This window comes from Rosa rugosa, chromosome 1, assembly GCF_958449725.1.
Source record: "Rosa rugosa chromosome 1, drRosRugo1.1, whole genome shotgun sequence".
NCBI classification, from domain to species: domain Eukaryota; kingdom Viridiplantae; phylum Streptophyta; class Magnoliopsida; order Rosales; family Rosaceae; genus Rosa; species Rosa rugosa.
This window is the reverse complement of record NC_084820.1, coordinates 3,749,456-3,766,099: the sequence shown is the minus strand read 5'-3', so window position 1 is coordinate 3,766,099 and position 16,644 is coordinate 3,749,456. Positions and strand designations below refer to the sequence as shown.

General features: G+C 39.1%; 3 protein-coding genes and 4 non-coding genes across 7 annotated transcripts; 1 reads left to right on the top strand and 6 right to left on the bottom strand.

Annotated features, from left to right (window-relative positions):
- Window positions 1–65: 65 nt before the first annotated feature.
- LOC133711195 (uncharacterized) lies at window positions 66–2,404 on the bottom strand. The gene is made up of 3 exons (XM_062137353.1): window positions 1,254–2,404; window positions 777–962; window positions 66–590 (listed from the first exon to the last, which is right to left on the bottom strand). The coding sequence occupies exons 1-3, from the start codon at window positions 1,695–1,697 to the stop codon at window positions 312–314; spliced, it is 909 nt and encodes a 302-aa protein (XP_061993337.1). The 5' UTR covers window positions 1,698–2,404; the 3' UTR covers window positions 66–311.
- A 1,636-nt stretch (window positions 2,405–4,040) lies between these two features.
- LOC133727573 (small nucleolar RNA Z43) lies at window positions 4,041–4,135 on the bottom strand. The gene has a single exon (XR_009855254.1). It is a non-coding gene; the product is annotated as a small nucleolar RNA Z43 (small nucleolar RNA).
- Window positions 4,136–4,393: 258 nt separating this feature from the next.
- LOC133727566 (small nucleolar RNA snR60/Z15/Z230/Z193/J17) lies at window positions 4,394–4,483 on the bottom strand. The gene has a single exon (XR_009855249.1). It is a non-coding gene; the product is annotated as a small nucleolar RNA snR60/Z15/Z230/Z193/J17 (small nucleolar RNA).
- A 78-nt stretch (window positions 4,484–4,561) lies between these two features.
- Window positions 4,562–4,645, bottom strand: LOC133727587 (small nucleolar RNA U83). Its single transcript, XR_009855268.1, has one exon. It is a non-coding gene; the product is annotated as a small nucleolar RNA U83 (small nucleolar RNA).
- A 232-nt stretch (window positions 4,646–4,877) lies between these two features.
- Window positions 4,878–4,974, bottom strand: LOC133727572 (small nucleolar RNA Z43). Its single transcript, XR_009855253.1, has one exon. It is a non-coding gene; the product is annotated as a small nucleolar RNA Z43 (small nucleolar RNA).
- A 1,126-nt stretch (window positions 4,975–6,100) lies between these two features.
- LOC133711170 (phosphoenolpyruvate carboxylase 2-like) lies at window positions 6,101–9,051 on the top strand. The gene has a single exon (XM_062137333.1). The coding sequence runs from the start codon at window positions 6,101–6,103 to the stop codon at window positions 8,984–8,986; it is 2,886 nt and encodes a 961-aa protein (XP_061993317.1). The 3' UTR covers window positions 8,987–9,051.
- A 727-nt stretch (window positions 9,052–9,778) lies between these two features.
- LOC133711177 (protein LIKE COV 1-like) lies at window positions 9,779–13,412 on the bottom strand. Its single transcript, XM_062137340.1, has 7 exons — window positions 13,117–13,412; window positions 12,422–12,474; window positions 11,789–11,898; window positions 11,350–11,517; window positions 11,169–11,266; window positions 10,436–10,562; window positions 9,779–10,090 (listed from the first exon to the last, which is right to left on the bottom strand). Exons 1-7 carry the CDS (start codon window positions 13,282–13,284, stop codon window positions 10,011–10,013), a joined length of 804 nt encoding a protein of 267 aa, XP_061993324.1. The 5' UTR covers window positions 13,285–13,412; the 3' UTR covers window positions 9,779–10,010.
- Window positions 13,413–16,644: the final 3,232 nt, after the last annotated feature.

Here is a 16,644-nt window from a genome sequence, read left to right as displayed (position 1 = left end):
TGCTTTAGCTTTAATTCTTTTCCCAAGTTAAACCTGCAGTAGTGCTTTGGATATGGAAATGGATATTGAAAGAAAAACTTACTATAACTATTCAATTCCATACATGCAGAGGTGTGCAACAGTGCAACGTCGTATTACAAGATAAGAGTGAAAACTATTCCATGCCAAGCAGAAGGCGCACAATATAACTCACTATCACAACTGAACTATAACTATAATAGAATTGTGCTAGTTCCATGAAGAAAGTGCAAAACAAAGTAGAGAAATTTGCTGGGCAGTATTCGTAGTAGTATCAGGTGAAACCCAGTTGCTCACTTGTACGTACATGAACTCGCTTTTAATGTGATGGGTTTGGTTTTATGAGAGTCTACATCCATGGAGCAAGATACGCGCCTCCGGTGCCTTGTTCTCACCAACTTCCCCACCACATTCCCTCGTGACCGAACCTCAAACACGAGTGTCATCGGAACTCCTCCATTGGTATCATCGACTGCTAAGCTTGCCCCAGCCCCATATAAAGGCACCTTCACTCCTTGGAGGTTCACAGCCACATTCCGGTGGCTCTTTCTTGGTTGATAGTAATTCTTTAACTGCATCATTTGCAACCAAAATTACATAAAATTGTACAATACATGGAAGCTAAACTACATTAAGAAAGATATCCAAAGAATAATTGTTTGCAGACATTCAAGCTCATTTTGATTACTCTCCTAGTTTACGAAATCCAATCACAACAACATCATATACCCAATAATAATCGAAGTCAGAAATCTTACCAGACCAGTTGCAACAGCAATATCTGAATACATAAGGCTAATTGTGGTGGAGCTGACATGAATACCGAAAAACGTAGCAGGGTTGTACACACTCATCCTCATTGAACAATTCATCGTCAACATCTTCGTAGGCACACCAGTTATGTCCGATCCTTCCCCGAAATAAAAGTTATGAACAGCTAAGCTCTGAAAGAAAACGACCGCTCCATAAACATGAATATGAATACTAGTGCAAAAAGATACTTTGAATACTATGCCAAATGCCAAACTTAAAAGATCTAAGACATAATGTGACTTTAGAAACAGGGTATTATTAAGATTATAAAACTCATTTCTCAATAGAATAGTAATGGAATATTAGAAACAAAACAAGCACATTGTCCTAGACCCAATTCCCATAGATCCCAACTCCCAAAACAATAAAAAATTTGGAAGACATATTATGGTCTTCATCATCATAATCATTAATGGACATACCTTAACAGCAACCCGAGCTTTGTAAGGTCTACTAGCACCCCAAAGAATCAAGCAGAAAATCGAAAAGATGACAATAAACCCAAACAAAGCCATCAAAATCTGGCACCTTCTAGAAATGCCCTTCTCCTCATAGAGCCCATTGTAGTCCCCTTCTTCTTCGATCACTTTGCATTCAGGCCAACCTTTATCGTTGCTGCGTTTCCGGGAACCTTTAAAGGTACCGGAGACCCGGCTGGCGGAGGAGGCCCGCGAGTGGCGGCCGTAGGAAGGGTGAGATGGGCTTTCCGTTGGGCTGTTGAAGGCCGGCGTGGCGTGCATGGTGGAGGACTTGTCGCCATCATTTGAATCCCTAGATGGGCTCTGGACATAGTACACTGGCCGCTTCGGCGATCGTGGCGACGACGGTGCTAAGCTCGTGACGTCGGAATCGGACTTGGCGTGCATTATAATGTCGAAATTGTCAGCTCAAAATGTAATGTTTTTTTTTTTTTTTTTCTAATGGGTGGAGCCAAAATTGAGACAATGGAAGTCTGAAACTGATCAGATAAACAGAGCCCAGATAGAAATTTTGAAGAATTCTTACAAAGTTTGAGTGTTTAGAGTAAACTGATCAGACCCAGATGGAAATTCTGAAGCTAAAAACAGACAATTGTATCAATGAACCACAAAAAGTGAGAGCCTTTTGGAGATGCAACAGAATTGGGGTTCTGAAAGAGATGAAATTGTTAACACCCAGATGGAAATTTTGAGAAATTGAGGGAAATGAGACACAAAGTACGAGTCTATAGAGCAAATTGGGTATCTGAAAGTGATCAGACCAAGATGGAAATTTTAAAAACACAAAGTTGAGGCCTCAGACCAAATTATGCATCAGGGATCAGACCAAGATAGAAACTAGCTTCCAAACTAAACACAAAATTTGAGCAAATGAAATGAAGCAAATAAAGTGTTGAGTCCTTTGGAGCAGAAACAGAATTGGGGGGCTCTGAAACTGATGAGAGATCTGAAGGAATAGTGGGTGGCAAAAGTGAGAAAGGGACGTTTCTTGAACTACCAGTACAATTTGTTGTTCATGATATTAAGGCTTTGATTGAGTGTGTTAGTTTTACAGTTAACTGAGTCAGTCGGGGCTGATGAGTTGGAGTGAGTCAGTGGGTTTTTGCTTACATATAGAGACACCGTGAGGTTCGGAAGACGAAGCTCTAGGCTCGTAGACCAAGTGTCGGCAGACGTTTTTTTTCCAGTCGTTTTGGTTGTCTAGTTACCCGCGCGTCCGCGCGTAACATGCGTTTTGACGAGGTTGTGGGGCTATGTTTAGGTGGCGGATACGGCGTCGTATTGAGTACTAGTTATACTTCAGTACGTGTCTTACATTTAACTTCATCTTAGTTGTTTACATAAGAAAGCAAGAATAACAACAGTATAACTAAACTAACTATGATTACAATGAAAACTGGATTTCATAATATTCTGAACAAAATTTTTTTTTTTCTAAAATCATGATTTGTCCCTTAAAATTGTGAATCACAAACTTGGGCTAAAATGACATGTTTTTTTTTTTTTTTTATCAAAGTTTTTTCACACACAAATAATGATTTTAAAGCATTTCTTGAACGGATGGAATGATTTATTTGAATTCAGAAAATAATAAAATTCATAAAAAAAAAGATTTATTCGAGATTTTGACATTCCGTCCATTAGAACATATTTTAAAAATCATGTTATACGAGTGGAGAATATGGTACAGGAAATTAACAGAATTTAATATATTTCGACATATATTCCTCATATAGGTTGCTATTTCCAAGTAAATGATATGCACCAATAGTAAGAATCTCATTGTTTTTGTTTTTGTTGTGTTCTCATTCGTTGTATTTCAACTGTTTTGGTTTTTTCTGTTGACCCATTTTGGATACACCGTATCTAATATTCTTTCACACCACCGCCAATTGTGGTGACGATTTTTAAATCAAATCATATCAACAAGCGAAGATGACTAGAGCACATTCTTTCTTTTTGAGTTTGATCCACGACTCAGTTGGTGTCCCAAAATTGATTTGAACCATTGTCGTTGCCAGTTTGTGATAATCTTTGTAACCTCATTGGTGTAAGAGTTTAGCTCTATTTTTTTGTTTTTAGACTTAAGAAGGTATGCTCAAGTGCGATAATTAGAATCTGAGGTAGAAAAGTAGGTAACATTTGACAATTCCTCCTACTAGAATTAATTGATTTCTTCTTGAGTTTGAGCCACGGCTCACTTCAGTCACTTGGTATCCCAACGCTGGGTTGAACCATTGTTGGTGCCAGTTTGTGATAAATCCTTGTAACCTCATTGGTGTAAGAGTTTAGCTTTATTTTTTTGTTTTTAGTCTTAGAAAGTATTCTCGAGTCCGATAATTAGAATCTGAGGTAGAAGTAGGTTACATTGTAACTATTCCTCCTACTAGAATGAATTGATTTCATTTAAGGCACCCCAAGCTAATGCCTCTATGCTTGCGTTGGCACATTGTTTCTAATATGGGGGTTATTTCTCCCTGCTCAAGTTCATTGAAATCAGTTGCGGTTCACGTCGACAATTTTTTAGCTCAAAATGATTCCCTCGATTATTCAAATTGGTTTTGTTCTGTCCTGAATTTGTATCAATTGGTTGTATCAAGCTAAACTCTTACACTCCATCACTACTTCACTAGGTTGTATCAATTGCTCAAGAAGAGCAGCGAAATCAGCAAATTAAAGCAGAAAAGCAGCAATCCATTGAGGTCGATATAAATTTTGGATATAAAACAAGGACTCAGACTATGGGTGGTGATATATCACGATAGTCGGCAAGTCCCAGAAGAGACATTACGACGAACGAGACCTAACACAAATCATCATTGTCCCTTACAAGTTACAACTACAACTATGCAAGTTCTACAAATGCCAACTCAAAATTCACTTTCGGAAATCAGAATCTAATTGCCTAGGTGGGATCAACGGATGGTGTTCAAATGTTCATAAACAGGCCTCATAGATGATAGTAGTTTTTCGACACATAGTTTCGGACATATGCTTGTCAAGAAATTTTTTTAATCCTTGGCCAATGCTAAACTAAAACAGAAGTCTTTAAACAGAGCAAGAACATGATCTGAAAACAATAAAGGGGTCATCAGATAGGAGCGAAAGACTAAAATGATGTTTAATCACAGATAAACTCATGTGAACTATGCATCAATCATCACATGACCCATTAAATCAAAATTCATACATTTTTCAAAACAAAATCCAATTTTCAGCAAAAAAAAAAAAATCGATGGAGAAAAGCAAAAAGCCTCAGAAGGAAGGCAGTAGAGGTATGTGTGTAATCACGGAGGGTCATAAATTACACGATAACCATATCATCATCATTGGCAAAGAAATGAAAACCATATAAAGAAGAAAGAGAATCGGCCTCATAGAGAAGATTAGTGAGTTCAACACAAGGTGATTCAGACATATGCTTGTCATTAATTTAATTTTAATCATCGGCCGACAAGAAGAAAACAAACTAAGATAAACCCTAAGTTTCAAAACCCAGATCGGAAAAGATAAGATAAACCCTAAATTTCAAAACCCAGATCGGAAAAGATAGATTGAGGAAACAAGGGACTCAGATAATGGGTGGTGATATAACAGAATGGTCGGCAAGGCCTTGCGGCCAATTACGACGAACGAGACCTTATCAATTGAATCGTCACGGTCCCAAATTGAAAAAAGAGAGAAGAAACAGAGAGAATAGTGATGAAAAATTGAAGATACAGTAGCAGCCGAGCAGGGAGGACTTGGGTGATGGGGTTGTGCTTCTCTGCTTTATATAGAGGTGTCAGGGTGCTTTGGAGCTAGGGTTTGTGTGTTGCGAATGGGCTTTGTGGGTTTAATTGGGCTCACAAGAAGTTTCAGTCGGCTTTTCAATTGGACTTTTACCGGACAAGGTGAAACCGTTTAAAAAAAAAAAAACATTTAGACATTTAGACAGACCCTTTAAAAAAATAAGAGCATCTCCAACAATATAAAGCTATATTTGTAAAATCTTGAATATTGGCTCTATTCTGTGTGATCCTTTCGTGATCAAAACCCTTTGTCTATCGGGAAATTATTCTGTGTAGTCATGGAGTATCACGTAGTATTACCATTTAGTGGTCCGTGCCAATCATATTACTTAAATTTGGTCATTTGATAGAGACCTTGTAGGGGATGAAAAACGAAATAAATTAATAGAACCAATCAGAAATAAGTATACATCATATGGATCAATGACATTAGTCCGTGCATGGATCCTAAGCAACCCGTTTCTCTTCATCTGGGTCTATCTGGATTCGCTTTGTGCTCTATTTCAATCCGTTTTATACTTTACTTCCTCTAAAAACTCTGTTTCCTCCCCCCACTAAGTTTTCTTATTTTCTGCTATTTATAGTGATGCTTTTGGACGTCATTATCTTCTAGAATCTTCAAGGAATTTCAGCCAAAGCGATGTTTATTGAATCAGGAATCCTTATTTGATAGACTAGCTACCCTAGTGGACTTTTAATTCCATTTTGAGAGTTTAAATCCAAGTAACTTAAGAATCCTACTCCAACTAGGATTCATTTTCTCTATCTTTTCCATTTTCTTTTTCCCCATTATATATCATCTCCTTTTATGCATAGAGCTTGTGCTCTACTTCAATCCATTTCCGTTTTATACTTTACTTCCTCTGAAAACTCAGTTTGCTCTAGTCTGTTTTCCGCAAGGATTTGTGGGTATTGATTCATTATAAATACCATGCAATATTTTGTTGGTTAAAGCAGAGTAACCCAGAAAGCAGAGAGAGGCAGAGAGAGAAGGCAACTATGGGAGCGAGGAACTTGGAGAAGATGGCTTCAATTGATGCACATCTGAGGCTTTTGGCACCGGGGAAGGTGTCTGAGGATGACAAACTGATCGAGTATGATGCTTTGTTGTTGGATCGTTTCCTCGATATTCTTCAGGATTTACATGGGGAGGATCTCAGACAAACGGTTCAAGACTGTTACGAGCTATCCGCGGAATACGAAGGAAAGAAGGACCCTAAAAAGTTGGAGGAACTCGGAAATGTGTTTACGAGTTTGGATCCTGGTGACTCCATTGTTGTTGCCAAGTCTTTTTCCCACATGCTTAACTTGACCAATTTGGCTGAAGAAGTTCAGATTGCATATCGGAGAAGGATAAAGTTGAAGAAGGGAGATTTTGTTGATGAAGCAAATGCCACTACGGAGTCGGACATTGAAGAGACGTTCAAGAAGCTTGTGGGGCAACTGAACAAGTCCCCACAACAAATTTTCGATGAGTTGAAGAACCAGACTGTAGATTTGGTTCTAACCGCACATCCTACTCAGTCTGTTCGCAGATCTCTGCTTCAAAAGCATGCAAGGGTAAGAGATTGTTTGACGCAGTTGTATGCCAAGGATATTACACCTGATGATAAACAAGAACTCGATGAGGCTCTACAAAGGGAGATTCAAGCTGCATTTCGCACCGACGAAATCCGAAGGACTCCTCCAACCCCTCAAGATGAAATGAGGGCAGGAATGAGCTACTTTCATGAGACGATTTGGAAAGGTGTACCGAAATTCTTACGCCGAGTTGACACTGCCTTGAAGAACATTGGGATAAACGAACGTGTTCCTTACAATGCCCCTCTCATTCAATTTTCTTCTTGGATGGGTGGGGATCGTGATGGAAATCCCAGGGTCACTCCAGAAGTTACACGTGATGTATGTTTATTGGCTAGAATGATGGCTGCTAACTTGTACTTCTCCCAGATAGAGGATCTCATGTTTGAGTTATCTATGTGGCGTTGCAACGATGAGCTTCTTGCTCGCGCTTATGAACTTTATAGGTCTTCAAGGAAGTATGCAAAACACTACATAGAGTTTTGGCAACAAATTCCTCCAAATGAACCATATCGTGTTATTCTTGGTGATGTGAGAGACAAGCTCTACAATACACGTGAACGTGCTCGTCAATTATTATCCAATGGAACCTCTGACATTCCCGAGGACACAACTTTTACTAATGTTGAACACTTCCTGGAGCCTCTCGAACTGTGTTACCGGTCACTGTGTTCCTGTGGTGACCAGCCAATTGCCGACGGGAGCCTTCTTGATTTCTTACGTCAAGTTTCTACTTTCGGACTTTCTCTTGTGAGACTAGACATACGGCAAGAATCAGAGAGGCACACTGATGTCATTGATGCTATTACAAAGCACCTGGACCTCGGGTCTTATCGAGAATGGCCCGAGAAACAAAGGCAAGAATGGCTCTTGTCTGAGCTCAAGGGAAAGCGCCCTCTTTTTGGCACTGATGTTCCCAAGACTGAAGAAATTTCTGAAGTACTGGAGACATTCAAAGTCATTTCAGAACTTCCCTCAGACAACTTTGGGGCCTATATTATATCAATGGCAACAGCCCCATCTGATGTACTTGCTGTTGAGCTTTTACAACGTGAATGCCGTGTGAAAACGCCACTGAGGGTTGTTCCATTGTTTGAGAAGCTAGCTGATTTAGAGGCTGCTCCTGCTGCTGTGGCTCGCCTCTTCTCTATAGATTGGTACAAAAACCGGATCAATGGGAAGCAAGAAGTCATGATAGGGTACTCGGATTCAGGAAAGGATGCTGGCCGTCTGTCTGCAGCATGGCATCTATACAAGGCTCAAGAAGAGCTCGTAAAGGTTGCGAAACAATATGGAGTTAAGCTCACCATGTTTCATGGCCGTGGTGGAACAGTTGGAAGAGGAGGGGGACCAACTCATCTTGCTATATTGTCTCAGCCACCTGAGACTATTCATGGTTCGCTCCGTGTAACAGTTCAAGGTGAAGTTATTGAACGATCATTTGGAGAGGAGCACTTGTGTTTTAGAACACTAGAGCGTTTCACAGCAGCTACACTAGAGCATGGCATGAATCCCCCAGTTTCGCCCGAGCCAGAATGGCGTGCACTCATGGATGAGATGGCAGTTGTTGCTACCGAGGAATACCGTTCAATAGTTTTCCAGGAGCCCCGTTTTGTTGAGTACTTTCGCCTTGCAACACCGGAGATGGAGTATGGTAGGATGAACATTGGGAGTCGTCCATCAAAGCGAAACCAAAGTGGAGGCATCGAATCACTTCGAGCAATCCCATGGATCTTTGCATGGACCCAGACAAGATTTCACTTACCAGTGTGGCTTGGTTTTGGGGCAGCATTTAAGCAAGCCATAGAGAATGATGCAAAGAATCTTCAGATGCTTCGTGACATGTATAATCAGTGGCCTTTCTTCAGAGTCACCATTGATTTAGTTGAGATGGTGTTTGCCAAGGGAGACCCAGGTATTACAGCTCTTTATGACAAGCTTTTAGTGTCAGAAGACCTATGGTCATTTGGAGAGCGACTGAGGACCAACTATGAAGATACTAAACGCCTCCTACTCCAGGTTGCTGGGCACAGAGATCTTCTGGAAGGAGATCCTTACTTGAGGCAGAGACTTCTTCTTCGTGACTCATATATTACAACACTAAATGTGTGCCAAGCCTATACGCTGAAGCAGATCCGTGACCCCAACTATCATGTTCGAGTAAGGTCATCAAAGGAACCAGCAAGCAAGCCAGCAGCAGAGCTAGTCAAGCTTAACCAAACAAGCGAATATGCTCCAGGTCTAGAGGACACACTTATTTTGACCATGAAGGGTATTGCTGCTGGGATGCAGAACACTGGTTGATGCTCCACTACTTATGTTTTCTTTGATATGTCGGACACCTCAAGTCAAGTATTGTATCGGTTGCTTTCTGTTTATCAGTAGTACTTTGAACTTCCATGTAATAAAAGCTTTTGAATAAGTTAAATGCAAATGGACTTTTGGTTTGTGTGAAGTGAATTGGAATTTGCATCGTCAGTGGTTTTCAGATTCCGTGGAATATTGGCTTGTAACTCTCTCTACATCTTACCTTGATAAATTAGAGCCCCTCGTGTCCTTGAATCGATAACCTAGCTATTTAGGACTCCTTTGGTAATGGTTTACTAAGCAACCAAGAGGGCAGCTCCCTCCACTTTTTAGTTCTTGAAATTTTGTACCATACATGGCATGGCACAAACATGAAAGCACTTTTTTTTATGACTACATTGCTTGCTTGCTATCCTAAAGACCTTACTTACCTGATAAAAACAACTTGTATAGAACCATGCTCATGAAAATTATGACAAATAGATTGGTTAAGCTTTTGTTTTGGTAGAGTATTCAGATTTCATTAACTTATATTAGGGCATGAATATGTCCTGTCAATTAGGTCTCCAAAACACTAGTCTCAATACAGAAAGGTTCCCCTAGTTTGTGTAAAAAAACTCATGAATATATTCGCAAAGAAAGGACCAGTTACTTCACAACCAAATCACCTATATCCTCTTACCTACAAAATCGCTCGTCTGTAAATAATCAACAGCAAAGGTCCAGCACGAGAATCTCGCACACAACAAAATATTAAGCAGAGACAACTCTACTCATAAAGAGGGAACCTCAAACCAAACCGCTTAAAAGCCTGTATAATCATTAATCCATCAAAACTATATCTTCCAAGCCAACACTACAATTTCTACATTCTAACATGACAAACATGTTACAAATGTCACCAGAATCTTGGGTAATCTGATAAGAATTGCATCACATTGAGTGCATGGCCAATCTGATGACACTAGGGAACCAAACAAGGTAATAAAGAAGGAACCAAGCTAATATCTAACACCTTCACTCAGCTAACCACTGGCATAATCCGGGAATCAACCGTTGACAGAATCTGGGGCATCGACATGCCTCCAGACACAACAATTTCTGCATTTAAAGAACATAAAATTAGAGCTTTGATAAATGCAAACTGCTTTCCCCCTTCTATAGGCTATAGCTACTATGCAGTTTGGAAATATTCACTAAGAGCCCACTTGTCATTGTATTTTGATTAAAAAAAAAAGTTCCCCTTTCATGCCCACATAATTTTCTTATTTGTATATTTAGACACAAGCAATATGACCCCTACAATAAATGCCATTGTGATCAGGGTCATCCAGGACAGGGTCATAGTAACTCCAAGGTGGTAAGTAAATTCCAAGGTAAGAGCTAAGCAGGTCCTTTTACCCCAGCCTTGATATATCTACATAAAGTGGCAAATAGATTACTCACCAATTCCTTCCCGTACGGATAAATTTGGCCTGATCACATCCTTGGTGCTGACCAGAAAGACATCACCAATATACAAATGGTTCGTGGGAACATAAACACAGCACAATTCCTCATCACCAGCATAGTTCTGCATGTTAAAAGAACTAAAATAAATAAATGATTCACGTACAACACCAGTATTATATTCTAGTAGTGTATATCGTTCTGCTAGTATAAAACTTTTCTAGCAGAGAGGACAATGGATCAGAAAACCTATTTTCTAAAACATTTATCATAAGAAAACAGGACAAGATGATAACCCTCATGAAGAGAAATTATAAAAAATAAAATATAAAACAAATAAGAAGGATCAAACTACAGTAAGCAACATTAAATCCAAACATGACACATGCAAGGTAAAAGTCAATGCTTCCAGTCTTACACTATTCCACAATCATTTTGAGGCTGAGAAATAAACGATATCATCAACTAGTCTGAGGAACCAAGTCTTTAAAAGCAAGTGACAGAGAAAAGAAAAACAACAGAAGAAAATACTAAAGAAATCAAAGTAAATATAAGTAGGCACCATTTACCGAACAAAGACCATGCTTTCAAGAATTGTGAGTTAAACAAAACATGGATGCTGAGAAAATTAGACTGAATATCAATTACCAACAATAAACATCATTCTCAGACCTACAGGGTAACTGATAAAACTAAAGGTAGTTTCAGAACACAAAAATTATTCTCAGACCTGAAGGGTAACTGATGAAGTAATGAACCCAAAAGCATATTCTCCAATACGTGGATGCCTTATGATGGCCACTTCCTTGAAGGCTTGCGTGTTTTGATCTAGAATACCAAAAAGCTAAAGATTATTAATTGCCCTCCTATATCCATTCAGTCAAACAAGGGAAAGATATTATAAAGCACACCTGGGGATATGGCGGAACTAATCTGCTTGGAGGCATTGTAGATATGACGAACGAATGGCATTCTTTTGATAAACCACTCACCGAGACCCAGGACAGATGCACCCAGCCATGATGACATGAACACCCCAACCAAAAATATGAATGTAATGGAAGTTACGAATCCAAGACCTAACATGTGCACAGAAGTTCAAAGGTCAAATCGACATTGTGAATAAAGATAAATCATTGATTTTACAGTGGATATATAACTTGATAAAGATACTGGTCGGATTTGACTTGTACCATCACAAGAGGCATCTGATTTGCCTCTCCCTAAGGGGTAGGAACTGTTGTTCAATGAGAACATAGAGTACAGGTATAGAGAAGGTACGTAGGCTTTTGGACAGAACTTTGTGTCTATGCAGTCAAGGCAATGTGATGCAGAATAAAATTTACGTACCGAAAATGTTGATTCCTAGCTGAGCATATATTGGAGAGAAGAAGCCATCCACAAAGTGAATAAACCACCAAGTTATGTAGAAAGTGATGGCTATTGGAAATAGGATCACGCTGAAAAAAGAACAAAAGAGTTAGCAAATACTGAGCACTCCAGAAGAAAGAAAATCGTACTTTAAAGCTTTATCTAATCTGGCTACTACATCAAATGTACACAGTACAAAAAGAAACAAAACAATTAGAACGCCATATGATTAAACCCAGAAAAATTCATGAACCTGTCTGTCAAACACTCATAAGAGCCTAAGATGTTAATTTCTTGAGATAACCTACCAATAGGGTAGGACACATAGTGTACAACTACTTCTTGGACTGTAATAGAATCCAAGAGTTCAAAGAAATAATATTAATAAATGACAGCAGTCTCCTAGGTCGAATTCCATTTTAGCATGTCCAAATATGTGCTTGTGCCTCGAACTAATAACTTTAACAAGTTCTATCACTTTTAATCAGATTTTACCCTCCCAGGAACATGTAATTGATCATTCACACAAAGATACATATATGAACAGGAACTAATACTGCATATGTACATGACTTGGGGATAAATAAGAGCCAGAAGAAAAGACACTCATACCATCCAGTCATGAACTTCTTTGACGCCCAACTTCTAAAAACTTTGTAAAAAGTCTGCAGAGAGATGAAAAAGACAGAATGAATATGACAATTTATATAAAAACACACACACACACAAAGAACCAGGTAGGGTGTATCTCAACTTTGCCCACGAAACAAAAGTAACGAATCATAATCTCCCGAACAAAAAATTTCCACAAAACAAAGAAAATCTTTCCACAAGTAAAAGTTTTAGTCCTGAACTATACACCAAGGATCAAACTAATACTACATTCTAATTGTCCTTGGATACAATAACGAAAAAAATTCAACTTCTAAACATGATTATGCAGGCAAAACACCTCAATCAGACTAAAACACAGCTGAAAAAAATCCCGTTGAAAAGCCCAACCGCACTCGAAAATCAATTATCTGAGCTTCTAACTGGAGCATATGGATTGAATCAAACTCGTGGAAAATCAAAAGGAATTTATAGGCCCATAAATCTGGTTCTTAAAATCAAACAAGAAGCTACAATCTTACTAACAAATATCAACCCACAAAACTACAAACTCAAATTTGCAATTAAAGCAAGAGACTTTAGCTTCCCCTTTAAATTTCCCACACATTTTGGCCAGCAAAACCAAACAGAACAGAAAAGCAATCAAAGAACCCTAATCCAAAATACAGAGAGAGCAATACAATACAATACAATACCTCGCGGCCAGTGAGGTGGTGCGAGGAGGACGAAGACGAAGATGGCTTGGAAGAAAGGTCTTCATCGCCGGAGTCGGCGACCGGAATGAGAAGCTCTCGATCTCGCGGCTCTCTGTCTCTGCTGCTTGCCATTACAATTGACGACGACGACGACTTCTCATCGCCCATCACCCACACACCCAGAAATTTAAAGCGACGCCGTTTCAACGCCGCCGCCGGGAATTTCCAGAACAGCGAAGGACTCTGAGCTTTCTCCTGATCTTAATTTGCTTCTTCTTCCTTTGTATTTTCGGCATTTCAAATCTTGCTTTTGTTTATAATTTTACGGAGATTTTTTAATTTTTAATTTTTTTTAATTTTTTTTCTATTTTTCTTGTGGGGCTGGATAGGATTTTAGGAATAAAAAATAGTGAAATTTCGGTTTAAGGGCGGATTAATCAATGCTTAATCTCTCTTTGTCAATATTTACTGTGTGTTTTGATGAGCTGTCTCAAATGATTGGATGCCAGCCTCTTTGCTCTGCAATGTTTTTGTTCTTTTTTAGTGATGAGAATATTAGGAGACTTGACTTAATTAGAGAGTAATTTGAATGGATTAGAAGGGATATACTTTGAGTCTATGTTGGATGTGCTTCTTTTCTAAATCCTAATTTGGGTCCAACTCGATTTGCAATTTTTAAAAATATATTTAGATTAAAGTAATTGGTTGTTTAAACTTGTCAAAAAATGTGTTGAGGTCTTGATTTGTAGTTCACTTTAGTAAGTAGTGCTATCACTGCTATGCCTATCCTTGGATAGTAGAGGACCTCATCCTCAATGGGTGGGTACCAAATCCATAAATCTAGTCAATAAATAGTCTACTTAGGTATTTAATTTTATAAAATCGTAACTCATCCACTAAATTAAAACAATACTACAAAAATGCGAGCAAAAATTGAATTGAAAAGTGGCTCATCAAAGATTCAAAACTTATTTAGTTCATTGGTTTAGAGAAAAGATCAAAGAAAATAAAAATATTAGGGACCAAGGAAAGGAAACAAACAAAGATGTTAGTTGATTTGGGAATGGAAATGGCAAGATATTCTTCACTTTTGGACTTTGTTATCTCGTTTTCTTAGTCAAGTTAATTTAATTAATGCAACAAAGTTGAATTCCTTCTTTGCTACTTACAGCTGTTGAAAGTTGGAGCCTAAAAGTACTCAAGTTTGAACAATTTTTAAGATATATCTTCCCCATGACCAAAATGTGATCTGGGCCGGACCTAACGTTTTCTAAACCAGACCGGCCAAACATGGCTACATGCTCGAAAGAGCCCACTTAAGCCATGCAGGCCCAGCTCGTTTGACAGTCTCATAGAATTGTATAAATACATATCATGAGGAGATAGCCAATGCATAGGGTTTCAATTATCCAAACCAAAGTCAACAATCACTACGAGTCTGTGAAGATGGAGAACCAGAACATCGACTCCATGGAGATGGATAAGTCCGGCCCTTCTTCTTCGAACGACGAGACCTCTTTCTCTGCGTTCTTCTCTGAAAAACGACAACTAGAGTTGCATGACGTCTGGCCGGAGCTGGAGTCGTCTTTAGATGCCTATGGCATTTCATGCGCAATTAATCTTCCCCAGCGCTCAGTAACAATCTCAAGGACCCCAACGACCAAGGGTCGAAACTATTACGACAAGGCCAAGCGTGTCGTCGAACTTCTTGCAACAACTCAAGTGCCACCGCATCTGTCACTGGAAGTATTGAAAGGAAATTGGAGATTTCATACTCTAATTAAGACTGGGAATCAAGAAGGTGGGTTCTGCTCTAAGTTCGGCATCAGCCCGGACCAGTTTGCTAAACGAAGGGACTGGCTTGCCGGATCCCTAGAGGCAATTTCGGCATTGACGCTTTGTCATCTTTATGTTAATGAAAACACTGCCGCTGCGGTGGGTTCGGCTGCTTCGGTATTAGAGTTTAGGAGGATTGTGGAAAACTGCATTGTTAGTGATGTGAATCCGGCAGAGTCTAACAACAAGATTAAAAAGTTTTTGAGTTACAAAAAGCACGTGCTGCAGAAACGTGGGGTGGATTACACGGCAGTATTGGAGAAGTCTGGCATGAGTGAAGTGACATCTTTTGGTGCGTACGTCGCTAAAGGTCTTAGTAGGAATAAAGAGGTGGACCAAGCCTGGCCTTTTGTGGAGTCGTTTTTAGAACATTATGGCATTTCATGCACATTGCATAGGGTTCTTCGTTCCATGACATTTTCGACTACCAGAGTGACCAAAGATCCAGATGTTATGGACAGTGTTGGTGCTCTTCTTGAAGTTTTGGGAAGTACTAGTGTTCCGGGGTCGAAGGTGATACAGATATTGGACGGCCGGCTGCAGTATGAATTCATCAAGACGGGGTTTGAAAAGGGTGGACTCTGCTCGAAATTTGATGGGATCGAGAAGGAGCTTGCTAGGAACAAGCAAAGATTGAAGCGCAACGCAAAGAACCTTGGAGACTTGTTGGTGTGTGATGTGTATATTGACAGAAGCAGTGTTGTTGTAGTGGGGAGTTGTGCGGCAGGGTTGAAGGAAATGAGGTCAATTGTGGAGCGGTGTCTGGTTAAAAATGAAGACCCTGCAACTGCGGTGAGGAGGCTAAGATCGTGTAATAAGAAACAGGGTAGTTTGAGATTATCTGATGAGAAGCAGGTCAGTTTGATGAAGAAGCTTGAGGGTCTGTGTTTGTGAAGGTAATAGCCTGGCTATATGTATGGCTACATATGTCTCGTCTCGTCCCAAATTTCCATTCAGTATGAGATTAATCTTTAAGAGTACTATTCAATGACATAGTATGAATTCATTCCTCGACGTTAGAACTGAACAGAAGAGATCGATGAGGACTCGCAAGTGATGAGATAAATTCATCTAAACAGTACTTATATATGCTTCTGCAATTTTGGTGAATAGAAATAGTGAAAATGGAATTGAAAAATAAATTTGGTTAACAAGTTAAGCATAAATATGATTAAAGCTTCATTCTCACAAAAAAAAAAAATATGATTAAAGCTTTAGGGACGGTCTACTCGCAGCAAAAGAGAATGGTTTTAAAGATATAAATGTTAGGTGAACCACATTTTAGAGAACCACTTAGAGTCCACTTCATGTGGCATAGCCACATCATCAAAGCATAATTATATATATATTTTTATATTTTTATTTTTTCTTAATTACAAAAATTCCTTTTTCTTTTTTCACTTTCTTGATTTATCTTTTAAACCCAATTTTTTCTTCTTTCTGATCTAATCATCTGCGCGACAACTTGTTGTTCTCTTCGACTGACTACGCATTGGAACTCTGACCACTGCAATATCGACATGTTGGACATTACAGTACTGAGATAATGGAAATGGGAGAATCAAGAAATGATGGTAATCTTGCATGTCCTTTTAGTATCATCTTAATAAGAGAAGTTGATCTGGGATTGATCAAGTCCTCAACTGGGGATGAATTACTTTGACAAGCTTTATGAGGGTTCTTCTAATCCAC